This window comes from Idiotropiscis lumnitzeri, chromosome 3, assembly GCF_059441095.1.
Source record: "Idiotropiscis lumnitzeri isolate Australia: NSW breed Sydney's pygmy pipehorse chromosome 3, RoL_Ilum_1.0, whole genome shotgun sequence".
NCBI classification, from domain to species: domain Eukaryota; kingdom Metazoa; phylum Chordata; class Actinopteri; order Syngnathiformes; family Syngnathidae; genus Idiotropiscis; species Idiotropiscis lumnitzeri.
Window position 1 is genome coordinate 25,882,013 of NC_142393.1, and position 21,073 is coordinate 25,903,085.

Genomic DNA, 21,073 nt, shown 5'->3' on the forward strand with positions numbered 1-21,073 from the left:
TGATGCAAAGAGCACTGTGGAAAATGGTTGTGCAGAGGTGTCGACATATGTAAGTGTTCCAATTGGCTCCCTGCACTTTTCCTCTGGGAAATATGGGCAGCAGCAGCACAGGCTGATAAAAAGGTTACAGACAGTGTCAGTCCTAGATGTGTATTTTTTTTTCGCTTGGCGTGAGTCAGAGATGGATGCAAAGAGGTCCAATAAAAGTGCAAGGTTTGCACATATCAAAACAACCACACAGCAAGTGTGTATACAGTACAGTTTTATATATATATATATATATATATATATATATATATATATACATATATATATATATATATATATATATATGTGTGTGTGTATTTTTCCAGGTAGTATAAATATAAAATCTCTTAAATAGTGCCTCCAACAATTGCTTGAATACTGGACGACTTGCAGAATGGAGGGTTGAAGCAGTTATGGAGGACTGCACGATTATGAACACTATTTAATTGAGAAATCATACCCATTTATCAGTGCTTTAAAGGGATCCTCTGTTAGTTAACGTGCACCCGAAAAGAAGAGTTGACCCCTCGCAAGGCTGTGTGCGTGTGATGCCAGTCTGGTCTTTTTTCAAGACTGCTTGCTGAGTTGTGCTCGTGTTTGAGAAAGTGTTTTTATCGGTCACAGTGGACCGAGTAGCAGAGGATGCGCAGCTGGCTGCGAGAGAAGATAAGGGAGACAGATTCTTCCCATTTCCTCCCTCTGCTGTTTGATCCGCACCTCCCGCTTCATAAGGCTTTGACTGCATGTTTATGACAGCTCCCTGTCTCCTCTTGCCTGCCTCCTCTCCTGCTGCACGCTGTGGAATAGCACCGCTTCTTCTTCTTCTTCTGTGATGTTGCATTGCATTGGAAAGACATGGAACACGTGCACGACACACCCTGCTCCTTCCCTTAAAGAGGTAAAGTGAGTGCGCCAGCATTCACAATGAATAATTGAGTTATGTGGCTGTGTGCAGAAATAGCAATCTTCCACACAAGTGTGAAAACATCACTTGCCGACCGAGACCTGGGAACAGCGCAGTCGTGCCGGCTTGTTTGATGGCTTTAAAAAAAATGAAAATGTTTTTTTTTTTCAGTTTTTTTTTTTTAATGGCCCCGATGAGTTCCCATCAGGTATTTTCTTCAAAAGGTGCTGCTCTTGCTGCTGCTGCTGTTGCAATGAAACTGTGGTCAGTCTGCTTATGTAACGGCAATAAAATCACTACACGGTGAAGTTACATAAAGTTATTCGAGACGTAATATACAATTTTCTTGCAGCATTCAAGATTCAATACATTTATCGTCATGTGCATTTAAGGTAAACAATAAAATTATTTTTTTTTACACATGCTTCCCTTGACGAGAATAGAATATGAGGTCGAAACATGAATAGAAGAGACTAAAAAGTGACATCAATATACGAACAAGAACATTGTGAACCTGACTTGGGGAATAAAGCGCGGAGTGCATGCGTTTAGATTTCAACAGCATGTGAGGGAGTCATCAGTTGTTTAAAATCCACTATGATATTCAGACTTGACTTGATTTGCTCTTCCAGTGTAGCAAGGTCATATGACGGGTTTTTTAGGTGAGCCGAATCATTAGACTCAGTTCAACAGATTAGGTCAGTTACAGATGCCAGCAGGCAGATGTTGTTGTTTGTTTGATCTCACACGAAAAATAGCTCCATTGTTGGCCATGAATGATTTTTTTAATACGAAATATAGTGTGAATTCAGCCCAAAGGCCTGGACTCCCTGGATAAAGAGCTTGTTGGAAATCTTTCCGGGAGAGAAAAATCTGTTACACTACAGATACAAAATAGTGAGCAATTCCACGTTTTCCATATAGAGGTACCACTAATTTTGTCTCTGTTCTAAATGTGACGAGTCCCCCGCAACCAGTCCTCACTACTAAAACTATTAGTAGTACTTTTGAAACAATCTGTCTGCTTCTGTAGAGATTACAATGACGAGTGCCGAGGTGTGAACGTGTTCTGCATGCGAGCGTCTCTCTGAAGCCGAATCTGTAATGGTGACATGATCAAGCTGAGGGAGCAAGATCACAGCAGACTGATACCTAGGCCCAAAGCCGAATTCCCCCACCAGCTCCACGTTGACGGATCAGTGGAACGCCTGCGAGTCGCTGCCCTTCCTGACATCGCCCTTCAGTGCACAGCTTCGGCAAGGCTGAACTGTTAATGAAGCAAAAGAATTGGCCATCATGTTTTAGTTATAGCAGGATACAGTTTGATTCATTGTGCCATTTTTACTCACAGGCACACTCAAGTAAAACGTCAGACTGGTAACATTTAGAGATCTATTGACAGGTCTGGTGCGACACATGGTCTAAAATCAGCACAGTGGCGGGTTCAATTTGATTCGGTATATTTGGCACAGTTGAAAACAGGCATTTTACGCCATTGAGGGTGTGGACACAGCAACTTCATTCACTGGCAATCAAAGCAGCTCCTCTCATTCCCTTAATAATCTTGACATGGCGGAAGGAGAAACTCATTTGCTGGAGTCCATGCAGGAGTGCACAAAAGTCTTATTTAAGAGGAACTGCAAGCAGACTGTGTGGATGATATAAAATTGGCCAGGGAAATCACAGTTCTGTGAAGAGGTCACTTGGAGATTGCTTTCCATTCTAATTGTGCGTCTCTGTGCGCATGTGACAAATGATTGACATATTGTAAGTCATGCCTTCTGTCTCTGATTGGTTGTCCCTTGAGCGCAGTGGTTTCTCGCCTATGCGGCGGTCCGCTAAGTTTGGCCACTGAGAGGCAGTACTACAGTCATGCAGACACAAACAAAGAAGAATACTACTACAACTATTTCTTCTACTCAGTACGTTGCTGAATTCTTCGTCATTTTTCACAGAGGATATAGATTATACACCCGTGAGTATTGTTATGTGAGCTATGTTTTTTCTCCACTGTACCTGCTGACCATGAGCATGTAAGTTGCATTTTGCATTTTTAGCAAGCCATTCTTAAGACAATGTTGTTTGGTGATTGAAATGCATGTGGGATTCTCATTTTGATGTTTAGCTCACAGCTTCAGTCTTTCTCATTTATTTTTTTGTTGCGTCCCTCATTAAAAAGAAAATATTTTGCGGCCCCCCAACTCTCTGCTGTAATCGTATCATTTGTCTATAAGATTGTTAGAGGTACACGTCTGCATAAGATTGGATCCTTGTTAACAATAAATAAAACAACAAAAGGAAAGAAATATAGCTCAATGTACAACAAAGTAAAACTTTATTGACATAACTTTTTAGTCTCACTCTGCCTTTCTTTTTATCACTGCATTTCATATTTCCTGCTCTGTGGTGTGTGCGCGTGCGTGTGCGTGTGTAGGTGTGTGTATGCTAAAAAGCACCACTTCACCGACTGAAGCGGACGTGCAATTACGCTATTTTAGTCACGCAAAAAAACAAGCATGTTCCATGGGATCCAGGGGCATGCACCACTGTTTGCGATGGACTGGTTTAGTTTGACATTTGTCGCTATCTGACAAAAGTTCTGCTTATTGTGAAGTGGGTTGAGACGAGTTCACTGCCACCATACCGCGCTTGTGTCTTGAGTCTGCTCGCAAGTCAAAACAAAAAAATCTGCGGTATGTTTCTCGTAAATCACGCGTATCTCAGGGCAACTCTGTAGATGTAATTGTGACTTATGACTGGCTAAATAATGCCTGGCCTGCTAGTGTGCAGCAGCAGCAGTGGGGGAAGTTGGGTGAGGGCAGTTGGATTGGATGTGATTCAGACACATCCAGCTGTTGGCTCTAAATGACGAGAGCCGTGTTACAGGAGGGAGACGGAGGCAGATTAAACGCCAATCCTACTCATCCAGCCCACACATGCTTACCCCACCACCACCCAGACACACACACACACACACACACCGCTTTGTACAGTATATTCCAGGCTGTGATATTAAAGGCTGCTGCCATAATAGGTAACAAACCTGGCTTTAGTTCCCAATATGGCCAGCATCAACGCTGCCAACAAAGGGGGGTAGGCATTGGGAAGACAAAGTGATGATGAGAGGTTGTGGCAGAGCATGAAAGCCAGCAGAAATTGTATTTCCAAGGATGCAAATTGTGTGTGCGTGCGTGTGTGCGTGTGCGTGTGGGTGTGTTAGGGCTTTACAATTAACCAAATTTTCATGGTGATAGGATTTTGGCTGGCTCAATTAAATGAACCTGATCGTTGGCGAAATTTATATTTAAAATATGTAAAATTATCATTTCTTTCTCAACAAGTAGTCAGCCAACCACCAGGGGGCAAACACATGGTTAAGGCTTTATTAAGCTGCATAAACAGCAAGCAAGTGCACCCTAGCCTAAAGTCGCTGGGCGGACTGATGAGTGCTAGTCATGTCTAGAGAAGAAAGTACGCCAAAATTTGCAGATGAGAAGCATCATGGGGAGGAGCTGATGTTTTACTCTTTCAATGCCAGTCATTAAAAAAAGAGAACCTCTTGAGTGCCAGGTAATTTATTTTAGTGCATTCTTGCTGATTTTTCAAGGCTCACGCAATATTGTTTTATGACCGTAAACTCAGAATCTACCAAATGAAAGATTTTCATTTCTTTTAGTAATCGGCAGTGAAACAGTGATACATGGTTTGTTTTCACCCAAATCAACTATTCTGGACTGGAATGCTCAAAAAAGCATTTTGTCAAAAGATATATTTTAAACACAACGGTGACTTCGATGATAATCATTTTTGCTTTAGCGATGCCTTACATCGGAACATCTTTTCTTCTATAACATTCCAACAACAATAAAAATGTGCTTTTGATTGCAAAATAATGTATTTACAATGAATACTAGTGTTACAATTTTACATTTGTAAAACCAAACTATTTGCACGCTTTTTAGTAGTAGTCGTGGTCGATGTAGTAGTAGTCCTAGTATTAATAGTAGTGGTAGTATTTAATAGTGTGTGTGAAAATATTTAAGAAATTTTGAAAATTTAAGTAGTAAAAGGGAAATATTTTGTCTGTAATGAATTTGATAACTTCATTATTGTTCATGCACATTTCATACCTTTAAAAAAATATTTTGACAATTGCCGTCGACCGAAAAACAGATTGTTAAAACAGTGCCTGTTAGCACGGCAAAAACTTTGCGAATAAAACAGAACAGACCCAAGAGAAAAACATTTTTAGATTTATTTAGCGTATTTTGTGAACTATAATGCGCCCGCACCGGTGAAAGAAAAATCAACAGAAACGCTGTACCGTTTTATTAGCCGCATGGTTCAAAATCGAGGTAAAAGGAGCGGCTTATAGTCCGGAAAACCTGGTAATTCTTACACTTAAACCTTGCCCCACCTACAATGTGTACGAAGTATATTTTCATGATGGTGCGTAAGTGCGCAAGTTTATTCTGCGGAGCCAGAATGTCTTTTCTGACAGAGAAGTATATGTCCCATAATGAATAACTGTGATTAATAATCATGACAATACTGATCAAAATAATTTTCTCCATAATTTTGCAGCACTAAATTCAAGCTAAACAAGGCGATTGGAACCTTGCGGTCTATGTGCCGTCTGTTTTCAGCCCAGTTTGCAGAGTTTTACAAGAAAATCAAGTTGATTCAGCGCTGAGAAGAAGAAGTCAGGCTGCAGTTGTGGTGGTGTTAAAAAACGCAACAGGAAGAGGTCTTTGTGGATCATGTGGAAACCCTCTTTGAATGTTTCTCCAATTTGCAGCTAAGAGATTGAGCCGTTTGCGCTTCTCCTGCGTCTGTCTCACTCGTTCTTTTGTTCCGGTGTCTCTCGTGCTCTCCTCTCCCCCTGCTTTCCTTCTGACTTGTCTTTTTCTTGCTGTGACTTTTTCTCTCCACCTCATTTCTCCTCTTTTTGGTGCTAGCTGAGGGATTGGGAGGGTTCCTCCAAATTGGCACGCAGATGAATAATGCATCTAAAGCAAAGGCGGAGAGCTGGGTTTGATGTATCCGTCAGATTTTTCCTCTGTATTACACTTAATGTTGGGAATTTGCCTGACGTTTTAGAGGCCAAAACAGATGTTTGTTGCTTTTTACCCGATTTATTATTTCTTCAGTGCTTAACCCTTTCATGACTGTGACCGATGCCGTTTATCATGCAACTTTCACACTGGTGCTTTTTAAACCCGCATTGTGCAGACAGAATCTTGTGTAATGATCCTCACTATACTCTCAAATACTGGTGTCGAAAAATAAACTGCAATCGTGAAAATAAGCTTGCAGCAGCGTCGTCATTAAAGTAATGAGAGGGAAGTTAATGCGGAAATGTACCATAAACACGGAGAGGGGTAGAGAGGGAGGCGGAGAAAGCGAGCTTCCCAATCCCATAAGAATAAATTTTAAATCCTGAGTGTTGCGTCTGACTCATTCTGGTTAATTAAGCCAAGTCAAGTGAGAGTAAAACGGAAAATGGGGTCTTGGCTTGCTTTTGTCGCGAGGATCAGCACAATACTGTAGTATGCAAATGACCTCAACAGAAATGTCACCTTTGCACTCAAAGAAAGAATGATAGAAGAGAGTGTATGGATTTTTCTTCTACCATTTTTATTAGGCTGACCAACACATCACTTTCACCCACCCACCCTCACCCCACAAATTCAGCATTACGGGTTGTTTTCCTCATCATTATTATCTAGCTTCATTCGTAATTGATGTTATTAGTATGCCCCACATTTGCCTGCAGTGAAAATGCACACTTGTGTGGGTGTGTGTGTGTGCACAAACGCACCCCCTCCGTCTCCAAAATGAATCTATTGCAAAACCTTTTGGGATCATCTTTGCGCTTTACGACGTAGGATGAGGCAAACGAGTGAAATGTCAAAATTCGACGAGGTTCTAAAAATAAACCAACACAAGTGGTTGCCTTTGGAGGACTTTGTAGGCTCACGATTGGGGTTTGGGACAGATAAGACAAACAATTGTTTATACCCAACAGCAACAGCAGCAGCACTGCCAAATGTCCTCTTCTGAGAGTTGCAATCTGTGGATTTTACTAATGTTTATGTAAATTTGATTACAAGTCCCCTCACGATTTAATTTTTTGACTGCCTTGAAAGATTCCTTGTGCATGTGGCAGAAAAACAGAGCTCTTTAAATAAACAAAAATAGCCTCACAATGACTTAAGTGCATTCTTATGTAACATACAGTATAATCCATAATTTATTCCCACACGTTTCATGATACTTTCTGACAGGTTACAAGTTAGCTCAATTTACATTCTATAGATGGAATAAAACACAATGAATGTCATAAGATTTTTATACATTCTGCATATAACCATAGTTACACCAAAAAATAGCATGAAATCAAAGCTGGAATTCTGAACTTTTGTCTCATAATCATCTTTTAATGAATAGGGGGTCTTCAGTTAACAACATAAACAAAGGCATTGACCTTGTCATTCCAATACTTTTGGAGGGGATTGTAAACATGAATAATGAAAATTCAAAACTACTACTACGACCGCGACTCCTACTTCATAGTGATGCAAGCAGGGTCGAATTTTTTACAAATATGTTTCTTTGCCCGATAAAGGACTATGTTTTGACATCAGTTTCATTGCGCATTCATGTCGTGCAACGTAATCTGCAGCAAGTACTTGACACACGGGAAAGTAGAGCATTTGTTCGGGACTATTTTCAGCACCAACTAAAGAACTTTCATTCGGGTGTGTTCGCCGCTCTAGCGAGTGTTTACTGCAGCGAGGCAGTGCATGTGGATTATATTAAAATATTGAAACGACAATGTCATTCAGCCCGAAAGCGACACATAAGGATGCATTTGTGACGTGTTTTGAAGTGTGGTTTTAGCAACGGGTGACATTGAGAAAAAGCTCTGAGTTGTTGACGCCGGGGATCATGATGGGATTTCTCTTCGAATTTGAGCCTTCATTAGAATGTGCTTATGATGATAATGACATGTTTGTTTGTAGATCATCTTCAATTACACTAAGAGAGTCAATCTTGTTTTGTTAGAAATGATGGGAACTTGGGACAAATTGGTGTCTGGGTTCACTTAGTGATTTGGCACAATGTAAAAAGCCAAATGTGTTTTTTCTTGGCTTATATAGGCATTGCTGCTCATGGCAAAAATGTCACAGTAGCCACCGACACCAACCTCTACCCAACAACAACAATATTGCCACTGCCTCTCTCGCTCTCTGCATCATTATTATTACCGTAATATTACTTTTATTTTGCCTTTTCAGCATTCCATTGCTTCATGTTGTGAAATCAAAATGCAATGCGATCCAAGTTGTTATTTCATCTCCCTTGGAGGTGAAATCGGACAACCTCCCTGTGATGAACAACACGTTTGATTTATACAGTGGCGGGCGGTGCATTTGGCACCTGGGCCTTCAGTGGCGATTTAGCCCATCTTGATTGAAACCGGATGGCTCTTTTTTAGTTTGAACTGTCACAAAGGACATGAAATTCGATTTTTGCCAGATGGATCGAAACCACATTTGGAAAGTAGTTTCATATCTGATTTAGACAGGAATGCGACTCGCTCTAAACAGCTCCAAACACACAAATCCGTTTTGCCTGTCCGTGACGTCACTTTACCACAAGACCCAATTACCCAGACCGAACCACGCCAATCCAAGTGCGGAGCGGTAAAGAATGGACCACGTCAAAGAAATTGAAATCAGGAGTCCTTGGACGAGGAGGCAACACATTGCCTTATTGGTCTGTGGGGAGAAAGCTCAAGGGCCTGTATAGAAAGAACGCAATTTTTACGTATTGAGTTGCCACTGTCGCAATTATATGACACGTCTGTTCTGACGTCTTTGCTAAAGAAACCTGTAAGATGGGTCAATGATGTGGCCCCGTCTGAACAGGGCCTAATCCGATTTGGCCACTTTCTTTCAAACTGTGTCGAGAGTCAGCTCTAAGAATCGGATTTGAGGAGGAATCTGATTTGAATCAGATGGGCCAGCAGTCTGAATGCAGCCTATATGACCTAATCCACCTCTTAATTCCACCACTATCACAATGTTGCAATGTTTTATATTTATATATATATATATATGTGTATGTATGTATGGATGGATGGGGATAGAACGATATGAAGAAAAAAGAACAGACATTTAAAACTAAAAACACATTTTCCAGAAAGGCACTCTCCAGTCGGAACATACATGTTGAAAAGAAATACAGCACAACTATAGGAGTTGAGTTCTAAAACAAATTTATGGGTTTCTTTCTTCGACTAAAAAGACACAGTCTTCTGTGGAGGCCGGCTGTGATTGAGAGATGCAAAATGTAGAGTGCAAATATTTCCGTATTAAATAAAAAAATTAAGATTAGTTAATCCAATTATGTGTGTGCATGGGGGTGGCGCATGCGTGCGACTCGATTAAAAAGTGTACGGTCACTTAAAAATAAGACTTTTGTTTTGTTTTTGTGCAACCTTTTCAAGTGTTCTAATTACATGCTAATTTACATGACGGCATATGGAAAGCACTTTCTTACAGCTCCAGCTGTTGAGAAATGCGCGATATAAATAAAATTTTATTGTATTGTATAGCTGAGTGTTTGTGATCCAGACACCAACGACACTTTATAGTGATACTGACCTGGTAGTTCAAACAATACTTCCCTGAGCTTCTCTATGAAATCACACCATATTATGTTTACTAACAAACATGGGCCACCATTGTCTTCTTCCGTCCCAGGAAGATTTCGCATCCTCATTGATGCGTCAACACGCCTTTATGGCGCTCAATTTGACCTCATTATCACCATCAGTCTTCATCATCACTGTTGGCATCTTTATTACAGCCAACGCCATCGTCATTGTGCTCCCAAATATGAGCACCGCTATGGTTTCTCATATCGTGTTTTGAAATGAAGACGGATGCTGGAATAAGAATTGTTGCCCCTTAAATGGCATCGTGCTGCAGGGGCGTTATGCAGATATCGCCTCTCCTCCTCCAGGCTCGTCTCGCCACTTGTGAGCTTCACATACTGCTCGCTGCCGTTCCACTCCGCACGCCTTGTATATTCTCATCTGAATTTTTCAAAGGGCGCTGACGAAATGCAGGCAGAAGTGACGGACCATTGGTGACCTCCTTCTCGTTGCCGCATCCTCCCCCCCCCCCCCCCCCCCCTGCGCTTGTCGCATATTCTCACAGGCTTCCCTACGATTTCCCTTACTGTCTTCATCTTCATCTGTCATCAACCCCAACCCTCCTGATTTTTGCCTCATTGTTTCGAGTCAGCCCCCCTTTCTCCCTGTCTTTGCGTGTTCGCCTTCGACCTCGCCTTCTTCCACCTGTCAGCCCTTTCATCCAGCTCATTTGTTCCCGTGTCTCATCACCTCCCTCGCCGCCATTCACAAACTCTCTGCTTCTGCCTTCTCTTGCTGCCTGTCTGATCTATAAAGGGCTGTCTGAGGCCTCAGCGCTGCAAATTCATTCGCCGTGCATCGCCTCACATTTCTGCAGGGTCAGGCAGACACACTGAAAGAGAGGAGGAAGTGGAGGAGAGAGGAGATCCAGAGGAAGAAGGGGAGAGAAAGCAGGAAAATAGGACATGGGGGCTGTCGTGAAGATGTAGTTTTATCTCCAAGAAACAGATAGCCAAAAATCTTTCACACAGCTTTAACCTCTTTTTTTACTCCTTGGTTTGTTGTCTGTGCTCCGCATTGTTATACATAACCCACAAATTTCTGCTATTGTCTGTGTTTCTAAAGGAATTCACATGTGAATCCATAAGATGCACATTTGTGAGGAAAACTGATTCTGACCACAGTCGCTTTTTTACAGCCCATTTGAAAAGCCATACACAATATTTCTATCCATCTATCCATTATCTGTGCCGCTTTGCCTCACATCGGTGTTGGAGCCTATCCCAAGTGTCTCCAGGCAGTAGGCCATTTTACACCCTGAACTGGTTGCCTGCCATCGCAGGGCACACATTGACGAACAACCATTCGAGTAAACACTCACACCTAGGGACAATTTAGAGTGTTCAATCAACCTATCATGCATGTCTTTGGAACGTGAGAGGAAACCAGAGTACCCGGATAAAACCCACACAGGCTCGGGGAGAACATTTAAACTCCACACAGGAAGAGTGGAGTTGGAATCGAACACACAACCTCTGCATATATATGTATATATATATATATATATATATATAGAGAGAGAGAGAGAGAGAGAGAGAGGATTGAGCTAAAATTCCAGGCCACTGCCTCAGCTCCTCACCATATTTGAAGGGCTAGGAAGTGTGATATTGCTAACGTACAAAGGTCAGCCTTCTACTTTTTTTGTGGATGTGAGACATGACTTTTTTTTCCACGCCAATACCCTTCACGGTCAATTTGGGTGCAGTCTACGGTCTAGGAATTGACCGTGATCGGCAGTCCTGTTCTTGATGCCTCTGAATGTGAGCATGCGTGTGTTCACCATGTTTTTTTGCGTGTGTACTGTTTGTACATGAGGCGCCTGGGCTCATCTGCTTGCTATTGCTATTTTCTGGTTGGGTAACACTTACCTCACACTCTTGTATTTTCTATTGTATTCAAATGTGACTCGTCGTATAAAACAATTACAACAGTGTAAACTTTCCATGAAAGTAATTATTTTTTTTTTTTTTAATCTAAAAGTAGTGGTACTGGTCTTTCCACCAGTGAGATGTTAGACTCTGGGGAGCTCAGTTAGTTTTTACTCTTAAACTAACATGAATAATCTACGACGACTCAAATGAACATTGCAATATCATTTGATCTTTTTTTAACAACAGGAAAAAAAGGTTTTGGTGAAACCTTTTTTTTCTGAGGGCGCATCCTGCCTGCTTCGTTAGGTGCTCTATTTTCTGTGAATTATTCTCTGCGCGAGTCAAAAATAGCAACCGAAATGTCAGAAAGAGACAGTGACAGAAAGCCAGAGGCAGGCAAAGCACACAAAGCATTTCTTGCTCTCTGACGCATTTCGTCTTATCTCTCATTTCTTTCATTTGCTTTCTTCCTCCCCCTGTCTCTGCAGGTTTTCCTGAGCAGAGTGTTTGTGTGGTGGAGTTTGAGCTGAGAGTGGAAGTGAGTGGGCGCGAGAGGGATCGTGTGTCATGGCTGACAGCGAAGGGACAAACCTCGAGGACCCTCCCTACAAAAACCTGCTGCTCCTGGGGGCCATTGCAGCAGCGTCGGCCTTCGTGGTCACCATCCTCATCGTCCTCGTCTGCGTCGGCTGCCAGAGGTGAGCGGATGCTCACGGGATACGAAACTCCATCTGTCTATTGTCAGGACCACTTTTAACCCAACTGGCTTAAAGGCCAGAGGCACACACCCTGATACAAACTTTGTATCCTAAATAAAAAAAATAAAAATTAAGTTATAAAATAAAAACATAAAAACACAAGTATAACATAAATGTATTAAATATGACACATTCATCTACTGGTGAAACAAAACACACATATGATATGGATTTAAGTCTTATAACGTCATTAACTAAAAACATATCAGCATGCAATACATTCTGGGGACCAAAAAGGAAAGTTATTTATTTTAACACTACCCCCCACTATTCACAGGTAATAAATAATATAATAAAAAAAAAATAGTATTTGGATTATTTAGGGCTAATCAGTATTTTCTTTCCTCCAAAAATTGTCATCAACCTATAAAAATGTATATCAGTCGGGCCCTTTAAAAAACCCACACAAGTCCTGTACAAGGACAAAACAAAGAATTCATGCATGTCTACTAATTCCGCTCAACTCAGCCACAGCCATCGTTAATCCCAACCACTTGTCTGCCGTGCTGACCTTTGACACTAAACTTGTTAGATTTCTGTATAAAGACATTTGGACCCAAAAATAGAAGAGCCAATCAGAGTAACCAAACAATAATTTATTTAATCCAGGGAGCATTTATGATGTGCACAAAACAAAAAAAACAAAAAATGAAAACTTTACATAAAAAAATACTAGCGAGAAAATCTACAGAATGCAGGTAAGGAAAGCTTAGGTGAATGGATGCAGCAAAAGATTCACAACATGCTGAAAAAGGCCGGACTACAAAAAAAACTACAATGCAAAAAGCTAAATGGATTCTAAGACACAAAACACTCACACAAGGAGTTACCGAACAAAACAAATAAAGCAAACCAAGTAACTGATTCTAACTACATCCATTCCAAGCAGACTGACAAACAGTGAGACTGGAGCACACAAGGATAGATTAAAACGGCAGAGCAAACTTTAACTAATCATATGGACGGACACTTAGTGTACGAGAATTTAGCAATGAAAATATACACTCTGGCAATGACAAAGAGAAACAATATTTCAGTCACGAGCTGCCCTCTCTCCAGCACTTCTGAATATAACTAATGATGACAAGCAGGAGTGCACTGAAGAATCCGCCCATCCACTTGCCCAGTGACTGAAAGAAAAAATGAAAGAGCTCTATATACATTCAACATCATAACAAAACTAGCAGACATATCATTTTATCTGTCAGCATCTTATGCTCATGAATTCAAATTTAACCACCAACCAACTTCATTTTCTTCTTTTGTTTTTTCCTTTTTCTGTCCCATCCATCCTGCATTATTCATGGAAGTCAAAGTTGGCTGTTACCAATCAGAGAACAGAATAATGCTGACTTCATCAAGGGTCTTATGAAGACAGATTTGGAATTGGATTAAAGAAGCAGTCACATTGCTATTATAGCCAGCGCTACAAATTCTGAAGATTACCTTCACACGGCAACACACGGAAGCCTAAATTAGATTGGACAAAAAAAATCTTAACATCCACAAGCATTTACTGGATGCAATACAGCCAAGAGAAATTAAAATGTGTTTCGGCCAGCAGAAGTCTCATGAACTCGGTTGGAGAAAATTGCGGCTCAGAGGCGGTGAGATTGACTCATTATGCGAAAGAAGTAGGATGAGGGGGTGGGGTTACACTTTCATACCTGCACCATGGGCTTTGTTGTTTTCGTACTTCATCTTTTTGCTTGCTGCGCTCCATGCCAACAGTTGCCTATAGCTACCACCTCCGAGGATCCACAATGACTGTCACCCTCTTTTTGAACAAGTTGGTATGGATGAGAAAAGGACAAAAGCAAAGGGAGTCGCATAAAGGAGATTGTGTGATGACTGCTGCTTTAAATAGTTCCATTGTGAAAAGATATCATAGAAAATACAACAAAAATAATAGTATAGATTCGGTCGCTTGACACTTGTGGAGGGCAACGTTTTACTTTGCTCACTGTTTGTCTGGGCTGTTATCACCCAAAAACGTTTCTGCTGCCGACTAGACTGATGTCATCTACTATATTTGCTGCACTATACATAAAAACTGTCCAGGAGCTCCCTTTGACCTTCCCTCCTTTGATTTTTGTCAGAAAAAGCAAGAGCAAGCACCCTTCAGCTGGAGAGAAAGGCACATCTGTAAATATGGTCAGGGATACTTTCACTTCTCCGTCGTTTTTCTCTACCATATGTATCGAACCATGAATCACACTGAATGAATGCGCTTATATTGTGTTTGACAGCAGGGTACCCTTCGACATCCAAAACTGAATTCCATGAGCAAATCGGACACCAGGCTGCATGAGATCAACCGCTTTCCCTGCAACGGGAACTGTAAGTGTTTTCAAATCAATGTGACAATCCACGTGCGGCTTTTTGATGATTTACCACCTTTTCTCTTCCACCCGCTCTATTGTTCATCAGCTGTTAGTAAGAGCCGCCCAGCCAGCATGGACCTCCTGCTCCTCCACAGTCGTCGCTCCCAGACGGACCTGAGGCCCTCCCAGGGGCGCCAGCTTCCGCAGATCCCCACCAGCCCCCAGGGATCCAGCCAAGGGGGAGAAGGGAACGTGGGAGGAGACGGAGGAGGAGGGGAGGCCAGAGACCACACGTACACTGAAGTGGGTCTGCGGAATAATCCGACACCGACGCACGGCTTGGACGACGGGCTGTACGAGACCGTCAGTGTCCGGGAAGGGGAGGTGGGCACCAAAGCGCATGTGGCGTCGCCACCGACGACGAACACCCCGACTTCAGTCAGGGCCGCCCAAAGCCCACCTGCTCAGGCCAACGGAGCCCGCAATGGCAATGGAAATGTATGTACAAACACACAGCTCCAAGATGTTTTTTTTTTTTTTCCATTTACAGCAGAAGGACCCCTTCATGTGACTTCTCCATCTTGTTATGCACGTTTCCACAAGGGGGGTGATTTTGAAATCATTTGACAGCAAGTTTACACCGTAATCTTAACTCATGTTTCCTTATTTGCCTGTACATTTGAATGTCTTATTTGTGGATCAGATTCCGTGCTGAAGGAAACTATATAGGGGTGCATGCTTACCTACCGCACTTTGCGACATCACAGATTTTTAGGAGGGGTACAACCTGTGTGTCGCTGAAATCTGTGTTTTATAGCATGCGTTTATTTTATCTTTTTAGTAGATTTTAGCTAGTTTCGCCACCGGATGGTGCATTTGGGACCTGAGCCTTCAGTATCAACTTAAGTGACCCCTTAATACTACCGCTATTACTATAAAAATAAATGATGCCCACCAAAGATGATAATTATTTAGAGATCATAAAATCCATCATCCATTCTTTACTCCAGAGCTAGTTAGTTAATTAACTGTAGTCAGCACTTGTTTGTTGACAAAATTCACTTTGTCTATGCCATTGTCATACTAACGGTGAGCCTCAATAATTTCAGAAACAACTAATATTCAAACGCAAACAGTGAGGCAACACACAATTGTGTTATATAACAACACATATATTGTGTTCCTTCTCTAAAAAAAAAAATACTATTAAAGCATCTTACTGAGCGATTTAAAGTAGTAGTGGAAGTGCTATTCTTTGAAATCTCTGAATGTCACAATGGTGTTCAAATACATTAACAATGTGTCTAAAACGTGGTTTTGAAAAAGTTTTAACGTTTTGTGATGTTGCAACATTTTTCCTGGTATATATCCTCAGCAATGAACAGGATTTCACTGTATGCACTTTTATTTAAAGGTCTTTACTTTACAGGGTGGCAGAGGGAATGGCGTCAATAACGGAACAATGGCAGGGAAAAGTAACGGGGCGAACGGGATGAACAGGTCCCCCCTGTCCTCAGTCAACTCCCTGCCCATCCAAGAACCTACTGCAGCAGAGTATGCTTCAATTCGCAAGTTCAGAAAGGTAGAACACTCAACCACCTTTTTAATTGATTGATTTGACATATAAACCCAAAGATGTATTGCAAAAGTAAAAATAGAAAGAAAAGGAAGTATCATAGTAGCTTAGGTCAGAGCATTTTACATGTTCAAAGGGAGTAGGTAGAAGGAGAAAATAAATGTATCTTACCTTTTATAGATTTTATGTTGTAGCGCTTTAGATATCACAGCACGGCATATTTTTAATGAACTTTGTGTACACTTGAAAATATTTCTTGAAAGTAGTCAGTGTGATGTTATTTAAATTATGTTTGGTCTGAAAGGAGGGAGCTCATTGTAAAAGATGAAAGAGGAACCTGATTAAATCAGTTTGGGGGGGGGTGCAATACCAAAACTCAACTGTAACTTTAAATAATTATTTTTTTTTGTTCTTGTCGGATATTTTTTAAAAAGAACACAGAACAAGATGTGTTGTTAAAGTCTTAAAAATACACCCATGGTCCACGTGAGAAGTCCAAAAATACATCTTTATTGATATTTTGTCCTGTCTTTCTTGAGCTTTGTCCATTATGTTTTCACTGGTGACGTCAAGGTTGACAAGACAAACAGGAAGGAAAATAACGGCGTCGACAGCCAGTCAGACCAATCGAGCGTGAGCGACTCACCCTCAACTGCGCCTCCTCAACTACATCGCAGTCAGGAGTTCCCACGCAAACCGCTGGAGCCGTTTCACCTGCATTCTTTCCCAAAGGTAACGAATAACATCAGGAGGGTTCACCCCAAAAAATCCACTGTACAGCAGCCAGCCTGTTGAAACCCAGTGGGAGGCAGTTGACAAACCACTAGGGGGCACTGTCCACAAAGTAACAGCCCTTTTTGTGTACCTTTGAGGAAATAACATTAAGTTTGCATACATTTTGGTTTATGCAGTATTAGATAGATAGAATTAGAATTAGAAATCCCTTTATTGTCATTGTAGATAGATAGATCTAATATCTGACTAATACAAAAGTGGCACTCGAAGAGCTCCCTGAGAACATGTGCATCTAATCTGAGCAGGAAGAAAAGGATTTTTAAATGAGATAAGGTTTTGACTATATAAACAAAAGTATAGATGTAGTCGGACACTGAAAAAATACACACCAACTCGCTGCACAAGATTAAAATGGAGAATAGAAAGAATAATATCTGTTAGTTCACCACATTCTAGTGCAATCGACATATGTTCAAGTGACGTAAATTTAAAGGATATTTTTCAGGGCAGCAGTATAGTCATAAAAATAGTAACATAGATATGTAATGACATACTAATCAATTTTAATACACCCAGTATGTATTGACTTGTATAGACTTGAGTGTGAATACTGTATTCAGGCGATGGTGTAGACGTTTGTATAGTGTTGTTAATATGCGAAATATACAGTCTAAACATTATGCGTCAAGAAAATATTAAATGCCAAAGTTAACTAATTTGCCACTATTAACTTTATTTCTTGCTATTTAGGTTTATGAAATAAATGCAATAAATGTTATTTTGGTGACAGGCATGGTATCAGTCTTTCAGGCATTTCTGAGAAGAACAATCATCTGTTGGCCGCCGTTGAGACTTTACTGTGTTTTTTCTGGCACGTAATATGGTTTGATTCTTTGTATATTCATTTGTTTATGTCCTTGATTTCTAAAGACATTGTAAGCTTGTGTTTTTTACTGATGATGTGTGTTGTCAAATCAGTAAATGAGAGTGTGCATATTTATGCGTTTGGTTTGTGCTGCAGTACCGTACTGGCTTGTAAAGAGTGGAAAGATAGATTCTGTAAGAACTTGGTGGGCCGCCAAGTTGCCTCCATGCGTGTGCGTGTGAGCGTTTGTGTGCACACGCCGCGTGTGTGCGTGTGTCGTGTACTCCGTTTGAGTCTATCAGCAAGTCTGCCTAGAAATGGCAAACAGATAACCAGCTGCCCGATAAATAATGCTCACATCTTGAAGCGATTTTATTCTGGCTCCGATCACATAGTGCCTCATGGAGGAGGAGTGAATACAGTTTTGATAACTCTCGCACGTTACACACTTCGTAATTAATTTCGAATTGTGTGCAATTGCTTGGAGTTATAGAACAGTGGTGAAGTTTCAAGTACAATGCAGAGTACAAGGTTCAAGTATGAAATGCCAAGTTGTTTCTAATTAAATATGCAATGGTTTGGCCATTGTTTTTCGACTGCCCTTCCTTTTGCCACAATATGCCTCAGGAGTTTCGCTCTCTATCTAATGTCTTTTTGAAGTGCTAATGATGAAACTTGTGGACAGGTTACTATCTGAACAAGCATCAACAAGTTATATTTGAAGCAGCGTGCATGCAAATTAAATTGGTGAAGATCTGTTTTTAATATGTTCTGTGAGAAAAACAAAGTCATCAAAGACTTAACTGAACTGAACTGGCAACTTATTAAGGACATTTTTCCCAATATGGCCATAATGTATTTTTAATGTATTATAATATTTAATATTTATATGTATATTTGTACAAAAACAGTACAAGAGTGAAAAAACTTTCTCTTTTGTTCATATTTTAACCATTTATAATTTGTTGCAATTAAATACTCAAAATCACAATACAGTGGGGACTTAAGATTCGCTCCATTGTTTGACTGATTTTAATTTTTTTTTTGCTTTGACTTGAGAGCAAGAGTTGGCATATAACTAGCGCAGCTTTGAACTTCAAGCTCATGATACCTACCTGATTTAAAGTTTACTAAAAAGTAATGGGAATTACTACATCTTGTGTATTTAAAACAAAGGAAAGTAGCTTAATGCAAACAAGCAACGCAAACATGTCATATACATGCTAAAGAATAGCATCTGTGTCACGGTGTTACAACCCTTCAGGCAACGGATGTTTGAGCACAAACGGTGGAGCAACACATGTGGACAGACAATGTAGAACAATACTCACAGGCACATTTTCTTTATCCTTTTACTGCATCTCACTTAGCTTAGTTGTGAGAGTCTCCATGTATTCCTGTATTGTACAGCCTCCACTGCGGCCAAGGAGCGCACACCATTGCTGCAGAGTCGCAATGAAAACAAGCTAGTTTACCTGCCTGTTGAGTAGAGGCAACTATCGCTAAAGTCAAACTGTAGCAGGATTTTTACTTTTTGGACCTGGCTTTGCCACCTCTGGTCATTTCTGTAGTAATGACAATATTATGGAGTACTAGTATTAAAATAACATTACAATAATGATTTCTTTGTTCTTGGCAATACCCATTTAAAAAGTAAACTCAGATCAATTTTGCAAGGTTCTTAACTTCATCCAGATCAGTATCTCAACATTTTGATCTAATTTTACAAGAAATCACAAAACGAATTGCAGCACTGTTCAAGTTTTGTTGGATTTCTTTCCAGCTTGTAAACTGCAATGGTTCCCAGAGCTCATCATTTCATTTGTGTGTGCCAGGAGCCAGTTTTCATGGGCAACGGTGAGCAGTACATCTGGAAGCCACCAGAGGATGACGATATCATCACTCTGCACCCGCCGCCAACCCGCATCGAAAACGGGCAGGGGCACCCGTCGCCACCGACTGCCAAGGAGGTAGCGTATCTGAGGTGGTAGGGAAGGTGCATCCAGACAGAGAGAAAGATCTGTGATTTGTGGCCGCTATGTTTATAGATGGGGGCGCCGCTTTGATTGGGCATGCCGTCATAACATGGCTGCCCTGTGACCTTCCTGTCATACTCGGCTTACAGCCAGAGGTTAAGTTACACGCATCACGTGGGCCCAACCCCCCTGCCACAATCCCCTGGCACCCCTCTAAGCTATGTCTCCAACGTACAACCCACCAGATGGATCAACATAAGCATCACTCGTTCCCAAAACTAATCTCATTCATGGAGATTTTTTTCCCTCAATGTTTTTTTTTTCCCTTCAAACACCAGGCCTTCCTTCCTAGACCGAATGGGATGAGCCCCGGCTGGGGACTGGCTTGCCAACAGACCTATTCTTCCTAATTATATAGGGTGATGTCTCGTGGTGAGATGAGGAAGTCTGCACTGTCCAATCATGTCTCAATGAACACATATCCAACCACATCTGCTTCCACATGCAGCAGTTCCTCTCCCGTTAATCCGCTTGCAATCCGCTCTTTCTTTTTCCCTGCACTCGTGTGGCAGGCTGAGAGCTACAAACAGTTGGTGAGCCGTCATGTCAGACATACATGGTACTTTTGGGGGACTATGAACCTGATCTTTGAGTGTGTTTGAACAAATGTAATTGGCCTCAGGTGTTTTTCTCTCTCTAAAACTCTTCAAGTCTAAAGTCAAGCGTTTAGAGGACTTGAGTCGACTGTTGCTTCCAGAGTAGCTGGCCTTGACTGGACGTTGTTTTATCTCGATTTGGCTGTCTGTTTTGATTTCTTTTTTCTGACTTGTTCATTGCCACGTTCTCAAGTTCGCAGTTTGTAGCTGCCTGTATAATTTGTGCCTTCTGTAGGGGAGACATAACAGAAAAGAAACCCGGCAGAGGGGAAGGGAAAAGACAGCATACAATGCGCAGGCTTCCTCAACAGCTGCAGCCCAGTTCTGAAATCCCCACTGTCTTGTGACTTCCTTCCTGTGCTGCGCAATGTGCACAAACAGCACACGTTTGCTCAGATATGCATGTTGCACAGTTTGTGTAAATGCTTAACGCCAACACCTTGGTCTTTGTTTATCTTAAAAGGTCACAAAAGACATTTGTCGAGGCAGTGTGCATGTCCCATTTCATAGATGAAGGGAGGGATAAAAATACAGTGGTGCCATATGATACGAGTGACCCAACCCAACTCCACTCCATAAGCAGTCGCACCAAATAGTGAACACTTAAAAAAAATGAGGCGTCAAGCTGTTTATTGTTTATTATTAGAAGTTGTGCC

The 21,073-nt window shown here is 41.2% G+C and overlaps 1 protein-coding gene across 4 annotated transcripts in view; it reads left to right on the top strand.

Moving 5' to 3' along the window:
* LOC148340626 (uncharacterized) overlaps positions 1-21,073 on the top strand; it is a 36,237-nt gene that overhangs the window by 12,034 nt on the left and 3,130 nt on the right. For 3 of the 4 annotated variants that reach the window (XM_088292313.1, XM_088292314.1, XM_088292315.1), the window contains exons 2-8: positions 12,016-12,225; positions 14,385-14,439; positions 14,535-14,625; positions 14,716-15,107; positions 16,039-16,191; positions 16,759-16,917; positions 19,621-19,755. In XM_088292313.1, coding sequence (XP_088148439.1) covers positions 12,095-12,225; positions 14,385-14,439; positions 14,535-14,625; positions 14,716-15,107; positions 16,039-16,191; positions 16,759-16,917; positions 19,621-19,755 — 1,116 coding nt within the window. In that variant the 5' untranslated portion in view covers positions 12,016-12,094. The remainder of the gene's footprint in view (positions 1-12,015; positions 12,226-14,384; positions 14,440-14,534; positions 14,626-14,715; positions 15,108-16,038; positions 16,192-16,758; positions 16,918-19,620; positions 19,756-21,073) is intronic. The other variant, XM_088292316.1, reaches the window with a different exon arrangement.